Source organism: Anomaloglossus baeobatrachus, chromosome 4 (genome assembly GCF_048569485.1).
Source record: "Anomaloglossus baeobatrachus isolate aAnoBae1 chromosome 4, aAnoBae1.hap1, whole genome shotgun sequence".
Lineage (NCBI taxonomy): Eukaryota > Metazoa > Chordata > Amphibia > Anura > Aromobatidae > Anomaloglossus > Anomaloglossus baeobatrachus.
The window spans coordinates 169,028,980-169,050,761 of NC_134356.1; the positions used below are offsets into that span (position 1 = coordinate 169,028,980).

General features: G+C 45.0%; 1 protein-coding gene across 1 annotated transcript in view; it reads left to right on the forward strand.

Moving 5' to 3' along the window:
• The window catches only part of LOC142303314 (E3 ubiquitin-protein ligase RNF14-like), a 138,896-nt gene that overhangs the window by 52,215 nt on the left and 64,899 nt on the right, over positions 1-21,782 (forward strand). Inside the window, exon 4 of the mRNA XM_075344585.1 lies at positions 728-1,216. Within this exon, the coding sequence (XP_075200700.1) occupies positions 728-1,216 (489 nt within the window). The remainder of the gene's footprint in view (positions 1-727; positions 1,217-21,782) is intronic.

The following is a 21,782-nucleotide window of genomic DNA, read 5'->3' on the forward strand; positions in this document are numbered from 1 at the left end:
TTACATAATTAGCAATTGGTTTGAAGCTGCCAGCCAGTGATGAAAAAGGTGGGGTATCTGAACAATGACGGGTCCAGATGTAGTTGGGCACTTGCAGAAATAAGTGAAAGTAAGTCCCTTGTCTACACCACCTTATTCTTGGCAATTGCAGAATATGTTTAACTAGATTATTATGGTTCCTTTAAAGTCTATGAACCCTAGCAGCTGCAAAGTTTGCCAAGTGCTGAGACTTGTCCAGTTGCAGAACAGCTCAGTACATATTAACTCCTTGGCGGGACTTCCAATATGCATGTTTAATGACCTGCAGAGGTAATTTCCAGTGCACTACAACAAAATCAACAAGGATAGGCCAATTGGAGTTTAAGCAGTCAGGAAACAGTGCACCACTAGCAACAGTGATGGTAAAGCAAGGATAGCGATTATATAGCAGCACAGGTAGGGGCAGAAGTTGGCATCCCATTATAGGTAGGCCAAAAAGCATCTTCAGTTTTTGTTTTTAATGCTGTATTAGTATTCAATTTAAAAAAGTTTCAAACCCAATTTGACAAATATACTTATGCTATAATTTTAGTAGTGATGGGAGACCTAATAAATATAGGGCAGTACAGGCCACATAATTATTCAGATTGAATTGGACTACATAACTGTATCTACCCAAGTATTATTAGTTGGATACTATATTTAAACTTATTTTGCTTTTTTTTTTAATCTATTTTTATTATTTCAGCTCACTCTGCTGTGTCACCATTTAGATGTCCTGTGGGAGGAGAACAAGGGATGTGTTGTCTTGTTCCCGTGGATTCAGTTTCTAAAGGAGGAGACACTTGATTTCTTGGATATAAAATCTCCATATGAAATTGAGGTGTCTAGCAATGGTTTACAGAACTGGATGCAGCCCCCTGAAAAGACCCCTGCGGATGGTGCCTTATTTGACAAACGGGCCATACAGGACGTGCAGTCAGTGTCTGCCCTGGTCAAATACATCTTGGTCTTCAGTGAAGCTCAGGAGAAGAAGGTTTTTGATGGCAAACCGTTCTTGTGCAATATCTGTTTTATGGAGAAGCTGGGCAGTGAGTGCACCCACTTTAAGGACTGCCAGCATGTGTATTGTAACAACTGTCTCAAAGACTACTTTGAAGTCCAGATTAAGGACGGACAAGTCCATGCACTAAACTGCCCAGAACCAAAGTGCACGTCCACTGCAACTCCAGCTCAGGTAAGTCAGGGCTCAGTAGAGCTTTTTAAAGCTTTTTAGTAAACAATTTCCATCTTAAACCTGTTAGGGTATGTGCACACGATCAAGACCCACTGTGTTCTGGAGGCGGCGGGTCCTGGCCTGCAGGGCTGCAAGTACTGTCCACAGGAGACTGCAGCTGCTCGTGCTCACGATCCAAGTTCGGGCAGTTGCAGTCTCTCTCTCTCTGTTCTGCCTGCAGAGAACGCTTACGTCTCTGCAACAAAGAATTGACATGCTGTGACTCGGCAAACCGCACTGCAGGTCAGTTTACGCTGCAGGCAGTACACCCACAGTGGGCACGGAATTTCTAGAAATCCCGTCCAATGTGCTTGTACTGTACATCGCAGCTTTTTGAACGCAGCTATAACATGCTGAGTCCAAAATGCTGTGAACCCTGATCATGGGCACACAGCCTAATAGCGTCATTATAGATAATATAGCCTTAGCTATCGTAGATTTAGCCCCACTCTTCACTGTCCACGCTTATAGCCTTTTTAATTCTATCAGGAACAGGGACCCACTAAGTCTAGAATACTACATGACTTCTGTTAAAGGAGTCTTCCCCAAATTTACCTGGTAACTGGTCTCTGCTTTAAAGCTTGCATAAAAATCTTTGTTCTTAGTAGCACATGTCCTGTGTAATTGCTCTAAAAAGTTACAGGATTTTCTATTTTCTCATCTTCATTAGAAGAATTTCATTAAAAATGTTTAAGCTATGAACAATGACAGCCTATGTTTCACGGGGTGTGATGGGCAAACTAGGAACAGGTAGTCTAACCTGGCCCTCAGGCTAGGGGATCCCTAGCTGATCCTGATCGCAAAGGTACGTCTGAAGGTGACGATGTTTGGGCTGCCTTCCTTGCCCTAGCTCCTGAACAAACCTGGTTTAGTGGCCCCCCCCCTCCACCCAGGAGAAGGTCTGGACAGGAGTAGTTAATCCCACACAAATAAACAGGAAAACCAAAACTCAAACTGACAGAAATTACTCACAGAGGTATAGACAATACATGATCAGGAGGAAACTAAAGGAAGGGAAAGGGAGGAAATAATCAGACAACAGAAGTATTTCCACAGCACACCAAACAACACACATATGTTTACCAGCAGCTGGATAACAAAGTACTAGGACCAGGATCGCATAGAGCTGTCATCGGCATTTGAGACCAGGCTCCACCATCTTAAAAAGGGCAGAGGCGACTGTGATAGGTCTCCTGCAACATGTGACTCAAGCAGTAATCCACAAGCTAGCAGAAATTAACTCCTGGTTACTAACAAGAGCACAGCTGATTGACTTCTGAGTCTGTCTGTGCAACTCCCGAGCCTCTCTGTGTGGAGTGTCTGACTCTGCTGTGTGAACAGCATCAGATGTAGTCCTGACACTTGGCAAGTTTTGAACCAGACACCATGTGACAGTACCTCTCCCTCTACGAGGGGTCTCTGGGCCCTCAGGACCAGGTTTCTCCTGATGATGTTGATGGAATGCCCTAACCAGACACTCTGCATGTACACCAGTGGCAGGCACCCAAGTCCTTTCCTCTGGACCATAACCCTGCTAGTAAAAAGTAATTGTAACGCTCACAGCCGGTGTAGAGGCAGCAAGGGGAATTAGTGGACAAACTGGGCCACAGGGGGACCCTGGGCCAATCCTTTAGTGGCAGGGGCTTGACTAAGCGCCCACCATGAGGTGGACGTTAGGTACCACATCCAGGGAAGCTGGCAGCTGACCCCCCCCAGGACAGGTGATGGACTCAGGAATAGAGGGTACAGGTGCGGTGACTGAGGCAACCTGGACAGGCAGGTATGGGCAAGAATGGTGGGCAAGGCAAGGGTACACAGATATGGGAAGACAGGTACTGGAGGTTGACACATGGTTAACAGGACAGGAGCTCAGGACCTAACAACTAGTTAGGTAGCACATTGGAGGCTGCCTTAAATACACAGTGCCTCTCAGCCATTGGCTGAGAGACATTTCCTGAAAATGGCAAGCTGGCTCTTTAAGAGGAGTGCTGGTGTGCGTGCGCGTCTTAGGAGAACCCCCGGGAATCCTGTGTGGCATGTACAGGGTCCAAGAGGGGAAGGAGGCAGCAGAGCATGTGGTTGGCCATGCGGCAGCAGAGTAGGACGCAACTCGGCCAGGGTGGTAATTCAGCGTCTCTGTAGAAATGCCGGTGCTACAGCAATACTGCATATAAATAAAAAGAGGGTACGTAATAAATACTATTTTTGATCAAAAAAGCGTAAAGCCATCCCACCATGACAAGGTGTACCCAAATTGGGATGGTACCTAACATTCTCTAATATTAAGATCTTGCCATGTGTCAGAATAGACCTTAATTTGAATAAGGGCCGAGAGTGACTGGGTCCCAACTATGGACATCCAGCCATTGAAAACATTATACTGTAGATGAAATGCCCAGCTCAGTGAAAAGGGGGCCACACCTTATTTGTACTGAGTACAAAAGACTAAAGAAAAAACACAAAAGCATTCTATTGTCCAGGTTTTGAATCCATATGTTACCACAGAAAAGACCAGACTATGTACAAGCCGTGTCATCATCACCTGCAAAATGTTCCTCGATTTGAAGAGCTTGTTCAGGGACTTTATTGGTGCTTTGCACATAACTGTTCTCCTATTAATTTCTGGTGTCGTTGCTGCATCTTGAGTGATCATTAATACGAGTAGGTTGAAGTCCTTTACAACTTCCAGTTTGTTGCCATGCACCTCAAATGTGTCCAGGTCATACTTGGCAGGAGTCAATATCTTTGTCTTCTTTTTATTGAGTAGGAGTCCTATCTTCAAGCTTGACACTCCGTAACTAGTCCTTCATTCCATCTATGCTTGTTGCTATCAATGTTTATCGTCTGCGTATTTAAAATTGTTGATTACGCCAACAATTTTGATTCCTTCTTTTTTGGCAAGTCCAGCCTCCTGGAAAATAGCTTCTGCATATAAATTGAAGAGAAATAGTGACAGGATGCAGCCTTGTCTGATGCCTCACTCTAATTTGAACCATGCTGTGTCAGAACTCTTGCTTCTTGGGGAATGTATATGTTCCTAATGATGCTGATCAAATGATTCAGCACACCCATACTGTTCATGATATTCCAAGGTTTCTAGTGATAAACACAGTTGCAGGTTTTGCTATATTCAATGAAGCAGAAATAGAACTCCTTTTGTATTCTTTGGACTTTTTGAATATCCATCTAATGTTAGGAATTACATCTTTTGATCATCTGCCGTTCCTGAATCCTGCTTTTTCATCTGGGAGCACTTTGTCAAAGTAAGGCTGTAGCCATCTTTGTAGGATTTTCAGTAGTATTTTGCTGGCATGAGGTATGAGCACAGTGGTGTGATGGTTCCCACAGTTATTAATATTATTTAACGGCCTTCAGGTCAATCTCGAGCCATGGTGTCACGAGTGTGTCACAGGTGACAGACAGCACTGTAAGTGTCCAACAATAGAAGATCACAGCGTTTGGCTGCGCAAAATGCTCCCTGACTTTCTATTGTTCCTGCTGTCAGTATTCAGTGTACTAGGTAGCTCCTCTGCTAGGTTTTCATCCTTTCGCCTTTAAGACCCAGTGGAGCACCTCTTCCATTCAGCTGCTAATCATCTGTATTTCCCCTTGAGTTTAAATACTCTCATTTTCCCTGAACTTGTGCTGATGATTTTCAGTTCATTCAAATTCTGGATGTAAGCAGGTGGCTTGCACTCATCTGTGGTATTGTTGCTGAAACTTTACTGAACTTCTACCTGAGTCATCTCTGGATAAGTAGTTCATGCACTATTTCCCCTGTGTGTCCTCCTTGTGTCTTTATTAGTGTTTAGTAGGGTTAACGAAGAGCTCATCCCACCCTTTCCCTATTTTTGGCCTAGCACTAGGGATACCTAGGGTCAGGTATCTGCCTTGGCGCATAGGTTTGAAACTTATCTAGGGTGGTGAGGGACCACAAGGACCAGCAATAGGATTGGTCAGGGATCACCATTTCCTCCTTCCCTAGACACAGGGTTTTCCTTCCCTTTCCTTTCACCATTTGCTTGGTACTTTCCCGTAGCTAGCGTGACACATGGCGAATTGATGGATGAGCACTCTGTAGGAAGATCAATTTTGTGCAAAGTTAGATAGTTCAACCAGGTTCTTCTCCGTCGTTATCTTGATTATATCAACCCATCATGCACAGTAAACTTAATGATTGTGCACTTAGCTGCACTTGATTGAGCTGCACATAGACAACCAAAATATACATTAGACTGTCAGCCAAGTCCTCTAATATTAGTGGGCTTTTCCAATGTTAGTTTTTTGAGACTTTTTGGCTAGAACATACACCTCAATGATTTTGTTAACCATTTCTGCATGAAGAAAGAACAGTCCTCACCCTCTGATCCTTCTGGGAAGCTCATAAGATTGATATTAACTCTGCAAGATCACGCCTCCAAATCAGTCAACTTGGCTATATACAAGGGAGTCTGTTTTGAATATGTTTTCCAGTTTGGGGCTCCATCTTGTTGTAAGTGCTGGCGGTGCAGTTGATGTGTGGAGTGAAAGCTACACACCTGTGGAGGACTGGCAATCAGGGTCAGATTGGGCTATTTAACTGAGTAGTTTTCTCTTGTTACTTGCCGGTAGTCAATGTCTCCTGTATGTTAAGGACATTCTGTAACCAGCTCTGCTCACTACCAGAACAACTCTCAGATAAGTGGTCTTTGTACCTCTGCTGTTTGTTTTCCACTTTCTTGGTGTTTTTTCTGCTTTAATACTAAGGCTTGATTCCTTTTTTGTCTGTGTGGAGTTCTTGGTGGAATAGGATCATTCCCTGCTGGGAGTGTCTGTATACTTAGCTCCATGATTCTGCAAGGTATTGTGTTTGTCATGCTTGGTATTAATTCAGTCCCTCATTTGTATTAGTGTTTTTGGATCCCAGTAACATCAGAGTGTTGATACAGTGGTGGAAAGGTTGTGTGACCTCAGAATTTTTCCATATCAGAAGTGCTGATATATATTAGGGTTTTTACGGTTGCAAATGTGACGCCCTGGACCCTCAGGGGTCACAGGTAACAACACCACCAACACCACAACACACCCCCATCCCTTGTGAGGACACACCCGTCACCCGAAATGGAGACCTGATGCCTCCCTCAGGGCCAGTAGGGCACACCAGGTGGGCGGAGTCAGTCAGAAAGGCACGCACACCGAGGAGACTACTGTCCTGAAGCAGGAAACACAAACAGTTGAGTTTGGAGTTGAGTTTGGAGTGAAGTTCTAGTCAGAGATTTGACAGGAGGTGTGGAGGAGAAGTAGAGCTGTCAGGGACCCGGGTTGGAGCCTGGAATCCCCGTAACGTCAGGCAGGCAGACGGTGGTGGCCGCCTGCAGGAGTACCGGTACAGCAACCGGCGGAACCGTAGGGACCGGGCTAGGGTTGGAGCCCACCGGCCCTGAACCGGGGAGTCAACCGTTTACCGGAGCACCAGTAATCGGGTACTCAGACCCCGTCCTAGCTTAGAAGCCACTGAGTTTAGGCAAATTAACTGATTGCAGTCTGGACCTCACGGGTTCATCCTCGCCCAAAGTCCCGAAAGAAGGCAAAAGCCCACCGATACCGGGTGAGAGCCACCGCCAAGGGCCAAACACCCGACGGGTCAGCGCCTGTGGTCCAACGAGGGCTCCTCCGGCAGCTAAACGCCGGGGAGCGGGCTACCACTGTCCAGGCAGGGGAGCCAACAGTCAAACAAGAGGTGCAAGGGAAAGGGGCCACCATCAGCCTCACAAGGGACACAAGCAGCCGGCTGCGGGACCTGACCATACCCGAACTTTGGTTTACCAGTGACTCTGAGTGTGAGTTAATCGTGAGTACACCAGTGCCATTTGGGCACGACACTGCACCGCAGCACGGCACCCTGCACCCCGACAACAACACCGTCGCCCGTCCCGCCGGGCCCCGGGAGACACCCCCCCCTACCCACGGAGGGGCTAACATCTAGGCTGCGGCCACAACACCGCTCCCGGGAGCCCCCTTCACTCCAGCCGCAGCGGTGGTGCATCCCGTCACCATGACCCGTGGGTGGCGTCACGACCCGTACAACGAAAACGCGGCGCCCGGCTGCAAACCTCATCCCACACCACCATCCCACTGCCTCCCCTTAACAGAGTGACGTGGCCCCCGGTCCGGAGGCGCTCGAGCCACCGACAACCCAAGCCCGGACCTCGAGCGGCTCGGCCTGAGCAGCAAAGCGGCCGAGCCCCTCTTAGGGCGGTACACAGACAGTGCTCCATCCTATCCTTTCTTATAAAGATAGTTTGGGCCTCACCTTTGCTGAAATCTGTCTTTTCTTGCTTTGTATTGTGTTTTTCTATATCAGCGTAGCCTTTACATGTGGGGGACTATCTATCTATCTTTGGGGACTGCTCTGAGGCAGATTAGCTTTCTTATATCTCTATCTGTGAGATTATTTAGTTCTCCGGCTTTGTCAAGGCGTCCAGGTCATCGTAGGCAATGCCGGGAATGCTACAGATGGACTGAGAGCCTTTTGTCGTTCGAAAGACCTTCACACACGTAGCGTTTAAATGGCTGTCAATTCGCTGAGACAGATGATGACATGTTTTGAGGCAACAGAGTTATTGAGTGTTCAGCCAAGGCGCGGGTGATGACCGGTAAGCAGAGAGGTTGTGGAGGACATTGCCAGAGCTGTCGTTGAACAGGGCACAAACAACCCTGCCGGGAACAGCAGTGCACGCAGTGTTTCCAGGCAATTGGGGCTCCTGTACAGCAAAGTGTGGAAAGTTCTTCGAAAGGTCTTGTGTGCATACCAGTACAAAATTAGCCATCATCAACAACTTCTTACTCATGACAATGATACCTGCAGGACATTTGCATTCATGTTTCTGGCGAGTGTGGAAGTGGATGGCAATTGGCCATGAAATGTTCTGTGGTGTGATGAAGCGCATTTTTACGTGAATGGAATGGTGAACACACAAAATTGTCACATATGGGCTACTGAAACTCCGCATGCGGTCGAGGGGGTTCCGCTGCATTCACCAAAGGTAACCGTTTGGTGTGGCTTCACCTCATCATTCATCTGTGGACCATTCTTTTACAAAGAAATGAGGCCAACTGGCATTGCTACCTGTTCTGTGACAGCAGCGAGATACCAGACAATGCAGGAAACAGTGGTCGTTCTGCAACTCCAACTCCATCACTGTCTTCAGATGATCACCTTCATGCATGATGGATCACCTCCTCACACTCCAAATCATGTGAAGAGTGTTCTGCTTGCACATTTTACCGATGACAGGATTTTGAGCCGCACCTTCCATAACTCATGGCCACCGCGTTCGCTCGATTTCAATCTTTGTGATTTATAATTGCGGAGACACTTGAAAGAGCGTGTTTATTGGGGAAATGTCGACACCCTAGCTTACCTCAAAGACCACATTATTTTGGAAGTGCGCAGTATCCCACCTTACATGTTACGCGCAAGCGTCGTGCATGTTCTGCATAGGATGAACATGATCACCATGCATGATGGCAGCCATATCGAACAATTATACTATTCTGTGGAACAATTGTGACATCTCTAATTATCGGCACATGGTTTTTGGGCTGCTCACTCACTGTACAGCGTCACTTTTTCACCTGGTGGGGAGTTTTGGTATAACATTTTTTTTAAAGATGCCTTCCGTTTCCCCGTGCTTTGAATAGCCTACATACAAATTTTCAGCCAATTCTGTCAACTGGGTCAGTCTGCACACGGCTCCAAACACCTTAGGTTATTATATCGCCACATTGTAGTTACTTCTGCTATTAACCAGACTTTGGACTATCTTGTATATGGAAGCAACTTTGACCTCTATATCAGAGAAACATATTTCAGCCTTATCTTTAAAAGAGCTTCTCAATCAAAGAGGCTAGCCTCACCTGTGAAGTGATATAAGCCATAGTCTTTTCTCTGACTTCAGAAATCTAAAGTTTAACAACAATAATGGACTTATTTTGTGCTTTAATTTAACTTCTTCCCTACTGAGCAATTTTACATTTTCATTTTTTTCCTAATCTTGTTCCAAGGGCCATAACTTTTTTTTATTGTTTTGTGCACATAGCTAATCTGATGGCTTGTTTTCTGCAGGACGAATGACACCATTTATTTCACTATTTCATCTACAGGAAAACATTTTCAAGTATGGGGAAATTGAGAAAAACACAATTTCACAATGGTTTTAATCTAGTGCTAGAGACAAATGAAAGATAAATTGAGCAATATTTTTAATTTACCAAAGACATATGATGCAGCCTAAGTGTCCCCCTATGTCTGCCTTTTTGAGACCACACTAGAAAATGTTGGAGGATTCCTCATGTAGATGATCATTTATTTTTTTTAAACTATTCTTAGAAGGAAAACTTCTAATTTTATCCTTCTAATTTGTGTAAATACCTGTGACAGAGCCGGGTCATACGGATTGCTTCTAGTATTTGTTAGTACAGGAGACATATCTGCCCCAATATTCAAGACATTTTCATTCAGTGTTTTTAAAGCTTGTTCCTCTTTGTCTTTACCGTATGATTCAGAGGCATTTGTGGAATCCATTATTGCAGATTGACGCCTGATGGTTTTTTTGTGGGTGGGGTGTGGGAGTGGCGGCATACCTTGTTTTACTTTTCATTCCTGAACTGCAGTTAGTGAGAAATATATAATAGAAATTGTTTCATAATTATTATTACCCATGGTTCCTTTTTTCTAAGTAGTACGGTATATTTTCAAGTATATAACCATAAAACAACCATAATAAATGTTAGTATCAGTTAAGCAGAAAAGGAAAAAGAGATAAGGAATGGTCGTTAACTTTTCTTCCTTTAACCTTTTCCAGATAAGGTTCTAGTTTTAATAAAGTTTGGATTGGAAATCACATAATGTTAATAGAAAAAAATATTATTAGTACTTACCACACATACAGAAATCTACCTGCCATCAATACCAAGCAGCTTATGAACAATATACAGTCTTCTTTACCTCCCATTTCCTCCCTGCCCTGTACAGATTCAGTATTATCACATTATAATAGTGTCGCGGGCGGAGGAGGGGACGCCGCGCCCTCCCTACTGCTCGGGTCCGGCTGCTGCGGCCCGCTGCTGCCGCTGCTCGGTGGCTCGAGCGATGGGTCGGATCCCGGGGGCTCGAGCGGCGTTCCTCGCCCGTGAGTGAAAGGGGAATTGGTGTTTTGGGATAGTTTATTGTCCGTGACGCCACCCAACGGTTGTGGTGATTGGTTGACACCACCGCTGCTCTGTATGGGGATCCCGGGAATGGTGGTATGGAGCAGCTAGATGTGAGTACTCCCCTCCGTGGGTAGGGGGGTTGGTTGTCCCGGGGCCCAGTGATGAAGTGGGTGATGCAGGGCTTGGTGGGGTGCAGGGATGCGGGGGCAGCTCTGTGCCTTGCGGCACTGTGGTACTCACTCAGCCTGAGACGATGACACAGTTCTCGGTAAAACACACGGCTGGAAAGACGGTTCCCACGGACGGCTGCACTTGCTTTCCCCAGTAGGTGACAGTCCCTTTTTCCTGCACCTAAGATGATGATGGTTGCGATGGGTTCCCACCGGTAACCCGCTCCCCGGCTTGGATATGGGCCGGAGGAGTCCTACTTTGCCCGCAGGCGCTGGCCCTGAGAAACTGGTGCCCTGGCGGTGGCGGTGTCTCTCCGTTACGGTTGGACTGTTGCCTTCAATCGGGACTTGGTTGTTAGGAGACAGATGTCCCCTTCACTGACGGATTTGGCAAATTATGGCGACTCCTAGCCTTGCCGGGATCCGAAAGGCTCCTGCCCTGGTGCTGACTGTTCTTCGTATACTGCTCCAGACCGCCGGGTCACCACCCGTCCGCGGTCCTTCCAGCAACCTCCAAGCAGTCACCCCTGCGGACTATCACCGCCGTCTGCTGACCTTGCTATCACTGTCCGGGGCACACACCCGGAACAACTTCAGGCTTTACTACTCTCACTTTTTCTGTCACTTCAGCTTTTCTCCTTAGCTCCACTACTACTTCCTTCTACTTCACTCTCCTAGCTTGAACTCCTCCTCAGACCCTAGTCTGGCTTCAACTGCCTGGTTTTCCCGCCTCCAGGGCTGTGAACTCCTCGGTGGGCGGAGCCCACCACCTGGCCCACCCCCTGGTGTGAACATCAGCCCCTGGAGGAAGGCAACAAGGATTTTAGGTTAGCCTTGGTGTTCCTAACTGGGGTGTAGGGTGTGGTGGTGTTATAACCTGTGACCCCTGGCTTGCCCAGGGCGTCACAATAGTAATTGCATAGTGCTGTGGATGAAGCAGTACCTGCTAAATGCACACAATAGCAATTCTGGCACACGCTGCAGACACGTTTTCTCAAGCGCTGCTCAAGGTGTGCCGAGCGTCTTTGAAGAAAATGACTTTCAGCAGAGGACTTCATTCACTCTATGCTCAAAACTTATAACTCTACTCTCCCTCTGGCCAATCAAGTCTACTTTACCCCCCCTCATCACATCACTATCTGACAATTCAAAACAGCTCTTTGATACCTTCCATTCCCTCCTGAACCCTAGTACAGGCCCCAGTCATCAACCTCAGTGCTGAGAATCTGGCCACTTATTTCCTACAAAACACTAACCACATCAGTAAGAATTTTTTTGCACAATCCCCTCAGTCTGGATTTCCTCCCCTCCTGCACCTTAAGCTCACTTTTCATCATCGAGCTTGTCACAGAAGTAGAAGAGGCCAGGCTCCTCACATCTTCTCGCCCTACAAACTGCAGCAGGGACCCTATTCCCTCACGTTTCCTCTAGTCCTTCCCTCAGCCGTCACTACCTACCTAACTAAATTATTTAGCCTTTCTCTTTTGTCTGGTATCTTTCCTTCTTCATTCAAACACGCTGTGATAACCCCTTTACTGAAAAAAACATCCCTTAACTAGAACTTCGCTGCTAACTACAGACCTTTGTAATCTTCCCTTTATCTCTAAACTTCTGGAATGATTGGTCCACACTCATCTAACATGCTATCTCTCAGATCACTCTCTTCTTGACCCTTTACAAGCTAGTTTTCACTTTTTACACTTAAGTGAAACTGATCTTAATAAAGCTCTAATGACCATTTAATAACAAAATCCAATGACCACTATTCTTTTCTGTTTCTCCTGGATCTTTCTGTTCCATTTAATACTTTGGATCATCAGTTTCTCCTCACTGCTGTGCTCAATTCACCTCAAGGACATTGCTCTCTCCTGGTTTTCCTCCTACCTCTCTTAGCCGCGCTCACATCAGCGGTATTTTGCCACAGGGCCGGATCTGGTACAAATGCATTTCAGCTCCATTCATTTCCTATGTAATCACGGCAACATGCGTTCACATGCGGTAACATGCGGTGCATGTGACCGTATCCCGCCGCGACTCCATTGGAGGTGAATTGAGATGAAACGCATTTGCACCAGATCCAGCCCTGCGTCACAATACCGCTGAGCGTGAGGTGAGCGTCGCCTTACCATTCCTTCACTTTATCTTTTGCGGGCTGCTCTTCCTCTCCCCTTCCCCTTAATGTTGGGGTTCTTCAATGGCTCAGTCATAGGCCCTCTCCTTTTCTCCATATACATCACCCCTATTGGACAAATCATCAGCAGATTTGGTTTCCAGTATCATCTCTATGCTAATTACACCCAATTGTACACCTCTTCCCCTGACATCACCCCCACCTTAATACAAAACAAGAGGGAATGTCTGTCCGCTGTCTCTAACCCCATGTCCTCTTTCTGAAACTGAATCTCCCCAAAACTGAACTTCTCGTGTTTCCTCCCTCTACTAACCAACTTATACCCAATATTCCATTCACCTTTGGGGGTTTTTTTCTGTAAATAATTTTATTGGGTTTAAGAAAAAGTGAACAAAGCATTGCTTATAACACGAATAAGATGTAATCAAACAAAAGTTGATCCAAACATGTGGATCAAGCATGTAGCACTGTATTGTAAGAGAACTTTTATCAGGATAAGAATGGTCACATAAGAGACCATAACAGATAATGCAGTTAAAACAAGACAATTCAGGTTATACCGTATCATGGTTTGTCAACTCAAAGCAGTATTACGGAAACTATTTTAACTATAAAGACTGAGTGAAGGTTAGAAAGAGAGACGAAGGAGGAACCCAAGGAAGGAAAGACCCGTGTAAAGCCCCTTATCTGAGCCAAGACGTAAATCTCGGAGTCTCCCGGAAAAGGAGCCAGGAAGACCACGTGCCAGCATGTTTATCCCATTTGTCCCCATCATCTGCCATCAGGGATTCCATATGCTCCAATCTATTCATCTCCTCCAAAAATTCCCTTACAGAGGGGGTTGAAGTTGTCTTCCAATGTCTTGGAATAATCATACGAGCAGCAATGAGAAAAAAGCGTAGGACACCTCTTTTGGTCACAGAGACAGATCCAGGGATTAGGGACAGTAAAGCTATTTGAGGAGTAGGAATTACCCGAATACCCGACAGTTGAAAGTATATTTCAAAAATGGAATCCCAGAATGACCTTATCAAGGAGCAATCCCACCATATATGTTTCATAGTACCAATTTCGTCTCCGCATCTCCAGCAGGTATCTGGTACTGTGGGGTAGATCTTATGCAATACGTCAGGGCATCTGTACCAGCGTGTAAGAATTTTAAAATTTTTCTCCTGTGCACTACAGGAAATGGACATTTTATGAGAGAGTGTAAAGATTTTGAGATGATCTTGTTCTGACAACGTGATCTTAAGCTCTCTTTGCCAGGCCTCCAAATACGTTGGGGCACCTTTATATTGGGCTGTACACAAGAGATTGTAGATCAATGCGATGGCATGTTGCGGCGCGGCAGTTAATGAAATTAGGGTCTCAAAGTGTGTAGATTTGGATAATAGTGCATTTCCCGGGAATTTCCTTTTTATAAATGTCGTCAGTTGAGTATATTCCAGCCAGGATAGTCTCCTCCCCGGGCATGACTCCTGCAAAGCTTCAAAAGACGCCGTTCCAGATAGCTTCCTAGCAACCTGTACCAGGGTAACTCTGTCTGCTGAGTCCCAACATAAGAAGGTAGATCTCTCCGACGCAGAAGGGAAGTCGAGATTATTAAAGAGTGAGCTCATACTCCCCGGTCTATGGGATAAGTTTAACGTCTCCAGATGCCTGTCCCAAAAAAGCATGAGCGCCTGAGTCAGAGGTTGAAATCCCGAAACCGCCGGTCTCTGTTGAAGGGGGGCCCATAGAAGCCGTGCCAGAGGGAACGGGGAGAGATGGGACTCAACGCCCACCCACTGTTTATTGAGATCGTTAAATCTCCAATCCAAGACCCTCGTGAGGAGGACACTCTGGTAATACTTTTCAAAATCAGGTAAACCAGCGCCTCCCCTGGATTTGGGTCTCACCAGTGTGGCGTATCGAATCCGAGGTCTCCCCGTCCCCCAGACGAATCTGCTACATGCCCTCTGGAGTTGTCTGAAATATTGTTTAGTAACTTTGATCGGGACTGTTTAGAATAAGTAAAGGAACCTCGGGAGTATGTCCATCTTGAGGGCATTGATCCGGCCAAACCAGGAAAGTCGTCCCCGATTATATCTAATAGATCAGCAAGAGTTCTAGTAAGCAATGGGGAGAAATTAGCCATAAACAACTCATCTGGATTAGCCGAAACAGATATCCCAAGATACTTGATAGATTGGATCTCCCACTTAAATGGGAAGGCGGATTTCAGTCTATTGACTTGTGTGGTAGGGAGAGTAATATTAAGGGCCTCTGTCTTTGAGTAGTTTACTTTGAAGTTAGAAACTATGCCAAAACGTTGGAATTCCTGGATGAGAGTTGGGAAGGCGATTTCCGGATTTGTTAGATATAGAAGGAGGTCATCAGCGTATAAGGCAAGTTTATAATCTTTCTGACCTACATCAAAGCCCTTTATATCGGGGGAGTTTCGAAGGGATATAGCCAAATGCTCCATGGCTATTACATATAGAAGGGGTGAAAGGGGGCACCCCTGTCTAGTGCCATTAGATATTTGCAGGTGAGAAGATAGAGTATTGTTGGCTCGAACTCGTGCTGAGGGCTTATGATACAGGGCAAAAATTCTCTCTAGCATAGTTTGGCCGATTCCCAGCTGCCTCAGGGAGGAGCGTAGAAAGGTCCAGTTGAAACGATTGAATGCCTTTTCGGCATCGATCGATAGAAGGCAGGCTGGAGTACCTTGTCTGTACATATGTGAGGTCAAAAGTAGAGTTTTAATAGTATTATCGCGCGCCTCTCTACCTCGGACAAATCCAGTTTGGTCAGTATGGATTGATGCAGGCAACAGCGGGGACAACCGGTTAGCTATTAATTTGGCGAAGATCTTGACATCTACTCCTATAAGAGAGATAGGGCGGTAGTTGGAGCATAAAGACGGGTCCTTCCCAGGCTTGGGAATCACCATTATGGTAGCCGCAAGGCTTTGCGCGGCGAAGGGGCAAGCTGAGGATATGGACTTAAAGGTCTTAGTCAGGAAGGGCGTCAGTTCCAACGCAAATTGCTTATAGAAGTTGGCCAGGAATCCATCCGGACCGGGGCTCTTACCATTGGCCAGACTCTTAATAACCTCAGTGACCTCTTGTTCGCTAAAAGGGTCATCTAGCATGAGAGAGTCCACATGGTTCAATGGGGGGAGAGGGGTACCATCAACATAGTTGTCCACTTTCGCTTGGAAATTTGTTGGGGACATGTCCGCCACTGGGCCACCTAGGTTGTATAACCCGTCATAATAATCTCGGAATACATCCGCTATTTCATGAGGTTTGTGTGCTGAATGTCCAGATGGTGATTTAATGGTAGGGATAAATGTAGAGGGAAGGCGAGGATTAAGAAATCTAGCCAGAGCTCTGCCTGGCTTGTTAGAGAATTCGTACATAAATCTCCTACCTCTATCTCGATGACGGGCAGACGCTGCATCTAAGAGGGCTCCCAAGTCTAGTCTAGCCTTGAGCAAGTCTGTTACAATCTGAGGGTCATGAGTCCGTTTATGTGTCTGTTCTAGGTGTTGAATGGAAGTCAGTAATAAATTTATTGGTTAAAACTAAACACACATATATAAAATCAGACACACATAGACCACATAATAAAGGGAGGGCGTAAGTGGGTGGCCAAGGGAGCCCAAATCCTGATGCAGTTATACAATCAACTCATCAAAACAGTGTTTACATACATAATAAAGTCAGAATAGACATTTGTTCAGATGAGTAGAGATACAATTCATAACTGGCAAAATATTACGTCAGTGTGCAATATTAACCTCAAAATATATACATAAATTCACTATATCCAGAAGAAAGACACAAGTTTATCATATAAATTTCTGAGGTCACATGTAATATAAAGATGTCAATAAATTACTTCTAAGATGATGGCAGATGATACCCCCTAGTGTAAACTGCAACAGTGGCAAAGAATGGAGGAACCACTCACTCATATATGATATGGCATTCCTAGACACTATTTAAATCCCCAAAGTAGAGAAAAAGGGGTCATTAACCAACATTAGAGAAACCACATTGAAAAAGTGTAAAGCCAGAATCATAGATGTAGTATCAAAAAACTCATCAAACAGCATCCATTATAACCAGTGTAATGGAATCAATACCAAAGCTCAACCAAGGCCAAGAAGGAGTTAATAGCCCACCCTCACCAAACACTCCACACTCCAACGATCGTTTCGCAACCGCTTCGTCAGGGAGTGAGGTGGGTGGGCTCGTGGGCATCTTAAATACCTGTACGGCAGCTGTGTCTAATGAAAAACCGGACGACACCATGATTATCGGGCGGCGCGACTCGCGCATGCGCAGAGCCACAACTCCGTGCCCGGATATCCGCCTACGTCCACCAAGGGCGCCACAGTCGCCGTTGATGATGCAGGCAAAACATCCACACACGGACCGCAACCCGCGCATGCGCAGTCACGCCGCGCAGTGTCGACCGCCGCCATCTTAGTAAAGGTATGCCAGGCATATCACAGCCAAATATATCAGGAGGAGGAGAAATAGAAGCGCAATAGCAAAGATAATATTTATTGATAACATATCTATCACATATTTACCCGGTAATAGGTATTGCGAAGTGGACAGAAAGTGCACAAATCAGTAATCGTGCATTGCATAAATATTATACTTGAATTCATGTGTGGATTTACATCATTAATAACATCAGTTATCCATATCATCTCAAATATCAAAAATAGCAATGGCTATACATAAGAATCCATAGCCATATGCATGATGACAGATGTGTACACACAAGTTTTTATATTTTAATTTTAACATAGCATAGATCAAATATATTAACGAAAACACCCATATGAAATATGTATCATAAACCTATAAATGTGTAACCATAAATATATAGGTGTCATAACTAGACTTATGTATTCAAACCTATCATCATTGAAATTAAGCCGTCCGCTTACACACATAATATCAAAAATTACTCTCTCGGTCCATCTCCCAAAACCAATGTGATACAACACCCACAAGCCTCACCACCTACATAAGAGGGAAAACAATGGAGGCGGAATCAAAAAGGGGAACTATATCACTAAAATACTATAATAAAGAGATGGCAAAGACGACGAGACCCAAAGAGACAAACCCTCAAATAAATAAACGTATCATTGGACAGAGCATTCTCATAAGAAACTTGAGAAACCCCACTGATCGTTCAGACCCCTCGGTTTCATGCACTTAAGAAGTGTAATCCACCTACATTCTAACTGACTGAGTTTTTTGAAAAAATCTCCTCTCCTGTTCCCTGGATAAATGCGATCTATTAATATTGCACACTGACGTAATATTTTGCCAGTTATGAATTGTATCTCTACTCATCTGAACAAATGTCTATTCTGACTTTATTATGTATGTAAACACTGTTTTGATGAGTTGATTGTATAACTGCATCAGGATTTGGGCTCCCTTGGCCACCCACTTACGCCCTCCCTTTATTATGTGGTCTATGTGTGTCTGATTTTATATATGTGTGTTTAGTTTTAACCAATAAATTTATATTTTTATAAATTTCGTTCATGGAATAATTTGAAGTACTCTGTGTTTGGTTATATTCCTGAACTTGACCTTTTGAGGTACACTGGGATGAATATCCTCCTGATTATAGGTTTTCTATCTCTTTTAAGTCTGGTTTCCTGTTGAATAAAGGTCCCCGAATCATCCCCTTCAGGGTCTCCCATTGGAGAGGTAAGGGTGTTAGATCATTGGCATGAAATTCGAAGAAGTCTGTGATGGTCTTCCTGATGGCTAACTGACACGTCTGATCTTTTAATAAGTGTGGGTTTAAAGACCATAACCATTCCCCGGGGCGTAGGTCTGTCAAAAGGAGAGAAAGTGACACCGAGGCATGATCGGACCATACCATAGGGTCTATAGTACAGGCCGGGTCATGTGAGAGTAGGTGGTGACTAATAAAAAAAGGTCTATTCTACTGTACATATCATGGACAGGAGAATAGAAAGTGTAGTCCCGTGTTTTAGGGTGTAGGGTACGCCAGACATCGATGAGTCTCAAGTCTAGTAATTTACTTCTGAGACCTCGCAGTTTCACTGCAGGAACAGAAGACCTACCCGAGGAGGAGTCAACAGCCCAATCAAAGATGAGATTGAAATCTCCTCCAAGAATCAGGGAGCCTTCAGCGAATTCAGAGAGAGTGTTCAGGTATTTTTGGCAAATCCTGGCCGGGTCCTGGTTGGGGAGATAAAGATTAGCAATGGTAAATAACTTGGTACAGATCTTAAGTTTGATAAAAATGAATCGCCCCTCTGGGTTAGGCTTAACTGATAAAACCTGAGCTGGGAGAGATTTATGTAGAGCGATGCTAACTCCCTTGGATTTTGCGACTGAATTGGTACTATGAAACCAGGAAGTATAATATCTATGCTTAAATGCGGGAATGTGGTCTGTTTTAAAATGGGTCTCCTGAAGCAGTAGAATATGGATTCTTTTTTTATGCATGTTATAGAGGATCTTGGATCTCTTCTCTGGTACATTAAATCCTCTAACATTTAGAGAGCATAAGTTGAGGTTCGCCATCGTAGAAGCACTATCCTCTGGGCACCCAAGGGAAAAGTGAGAAGATGGGGAGGGAGAAGAAAGAAACTAAGATTAAAGAAAAGAAAGCAGAGAAAGTAGTAGAACGGAAAACAGACGGTAAAGTAAATGGATACAGGGAAAACATAGGGGCCTTCTTCACAGATAGCACAGCCAATAGTAAATTGGCAACATTATCTATGCTTCTAGATCCTCACTGGAATGGCATATAGTACCACAGTAAATGTACTTTACCGTTGAAACTTTATCTGTGAAATTGTCCATACATAAAAAATAATCTGTTTTTTAAACACTAAGTTATAATAAAATTGATTGTACTTTTGTAAAAGACAAAAATTCGGTGTAATGACTCTAGTTTTTCGGATAATATCACAGCCAAAATAAGTCCACGGCTGGGGCTGCAGCCTGTAGCCATATGCTTTATCTTTTGCTGGTATCAATATGGGGGGACCCTATGACATTTTTATCTATTTATTTATTTATCACCAGTATAAGGACACAGACAGCATTTGTGATTCCATCTAATCAAAGACGCTGTCTTAAGGCCGCTTTACACACTGCGATATCGGTACTGATATCGCCAACGTGTGTACCCGCCCCCATCGGTTGTGCGACACGGGCAAATCTCTGCCCGTGTCGCACAACATTGCCCGGACCCGTCACATTACTTACCTTCCCTGCGATGTCGCTGTGACCGTTGAACCGCCTCCTTTCTAAGGGGGCGGTTTGTTCAGCGTCACAGGGACGTCACAGCAGCGTCACTGAACCGCCGCCTAATAGAAGCAGAGGGGCGGAGATGAGCGGGACGAACATCCCGCCCACCTCCTTACTTCCGCATTGTGGCCGGGAGGCAGGTAAGGAGAGCTTCCTCGTTCCTGCGGTGTCACACGGAGCGATGTGTGCTGCCGCAGGAATGAGGAACAACTTCGTTACTGCTGCAGTAACGATATTTGAGAATGGACCCCCATGTCACCGATGAGCGATTTTGCACGTTTTTGCGACGATGCAAAATCGCTCATAGATGTCACACGCAACAGCATCGCTAAAGCGACTGGATGTGCGTCACAAATTCCGTGACCTCAACGAGATCACTTGAGCGATGTCGTAGCGTGTAAAGCTCACTTTAGAGGATGGGGTGTGGTTCAATGCCAGCAAATCAGAGGTGCCGGTGGAAGGGGAAATCAGTGAATATGCATTAGGGATAATTATTGCCCTCAGTTCTGCATCTTATCTAACACTAACATCATCCATAATCCAAACCTTGCACCTCTGTCTCCAAGACTTATATCATGCTGCACCGGTTTTCTGGAATGAACTACTCTAGAAAATTTGACTAATATCTAGCCCTTATGTTTTAAGCATGCTTTAAAAACACATCTCTTTAGACAGGCCTATCACTAACCTAACTCTTCTCCTGTTCCCATGTTGTAAATGTTAATCACAATCTTCTCCCTCCTATTCATCTGGCTCCATGTCTTCCATGCATCCAGTAGCATACAGTAACTGCACTTTCACAGATCCTGGCTGATCACAAGATCATTCAGCCTTATAAAAAAAACACATATTTATTATAATGATGGCTGGACTGTACATGATGATACCAATAGCGTTCCCTCTATTTCCTTATAGATTGTAAGATTAGGGTTAGGACTCTCGCTTGTCACAGGTGTGTCACTGGTTTCTGGCCATAGAAGGTCAAAGTGTTTGGCTGCGCAGAATGCTCCCTGACTTTCTATTGTTCCTGCTGTCAGTATTCATTGGTATAGGTAGCTTCCTGCTGGATTCATCTTTCCCTTTTTGGACCCAGCAGGAGCTCGCCTTCCACCCAGCTGCTGATCATCAGCATTCTCTTGGTGCCTAAATACCCCTTCCTTCCTTGGACTGATGCTGGTGATATTTTTCAGTTCATTCAAGCCTTGGTTGGAAGCAGGTGGCTTGTACTCCCCTGTGGTGTTGTTGCTGAAAACTTTGCACGTTGTTGCAAAACCGTTGTTGCTGAAAATGTCTACACGTGTCATCTGTGGATATGTAGTTCATTTTCCCCCTGTGTATCCTCCTTGTGTTTTTTGTAGTATTTAGTGGGGTTCAGGTAGAGATAATCCCATCCGTTCACTATTTAGGGCCCAGCACTAGGAATACCTAGGGTCAGGTATCCAGCATGGCACATAAGTGCATAACCTATCTACAGTGGTGTGGGAGCCCCATGGATCACCAGAAGGTATGGTTAGGGGGTAACCATCTCCCCCTTCCCAAGATACAGGGATTCCCTTCTCTCCCCTTTTGCCGTTCGCTTGGTACTTCTCCGTAACTAGTGTGACATCGCTCCTCCTGTAACTGGTGAACTATGTGTTACTTTGCTATCTTTTTATCGCCTGTACATGTCCTGGATTCATATTTATCTTTTGTTATTTTTTTTTTTTTTAACTTCA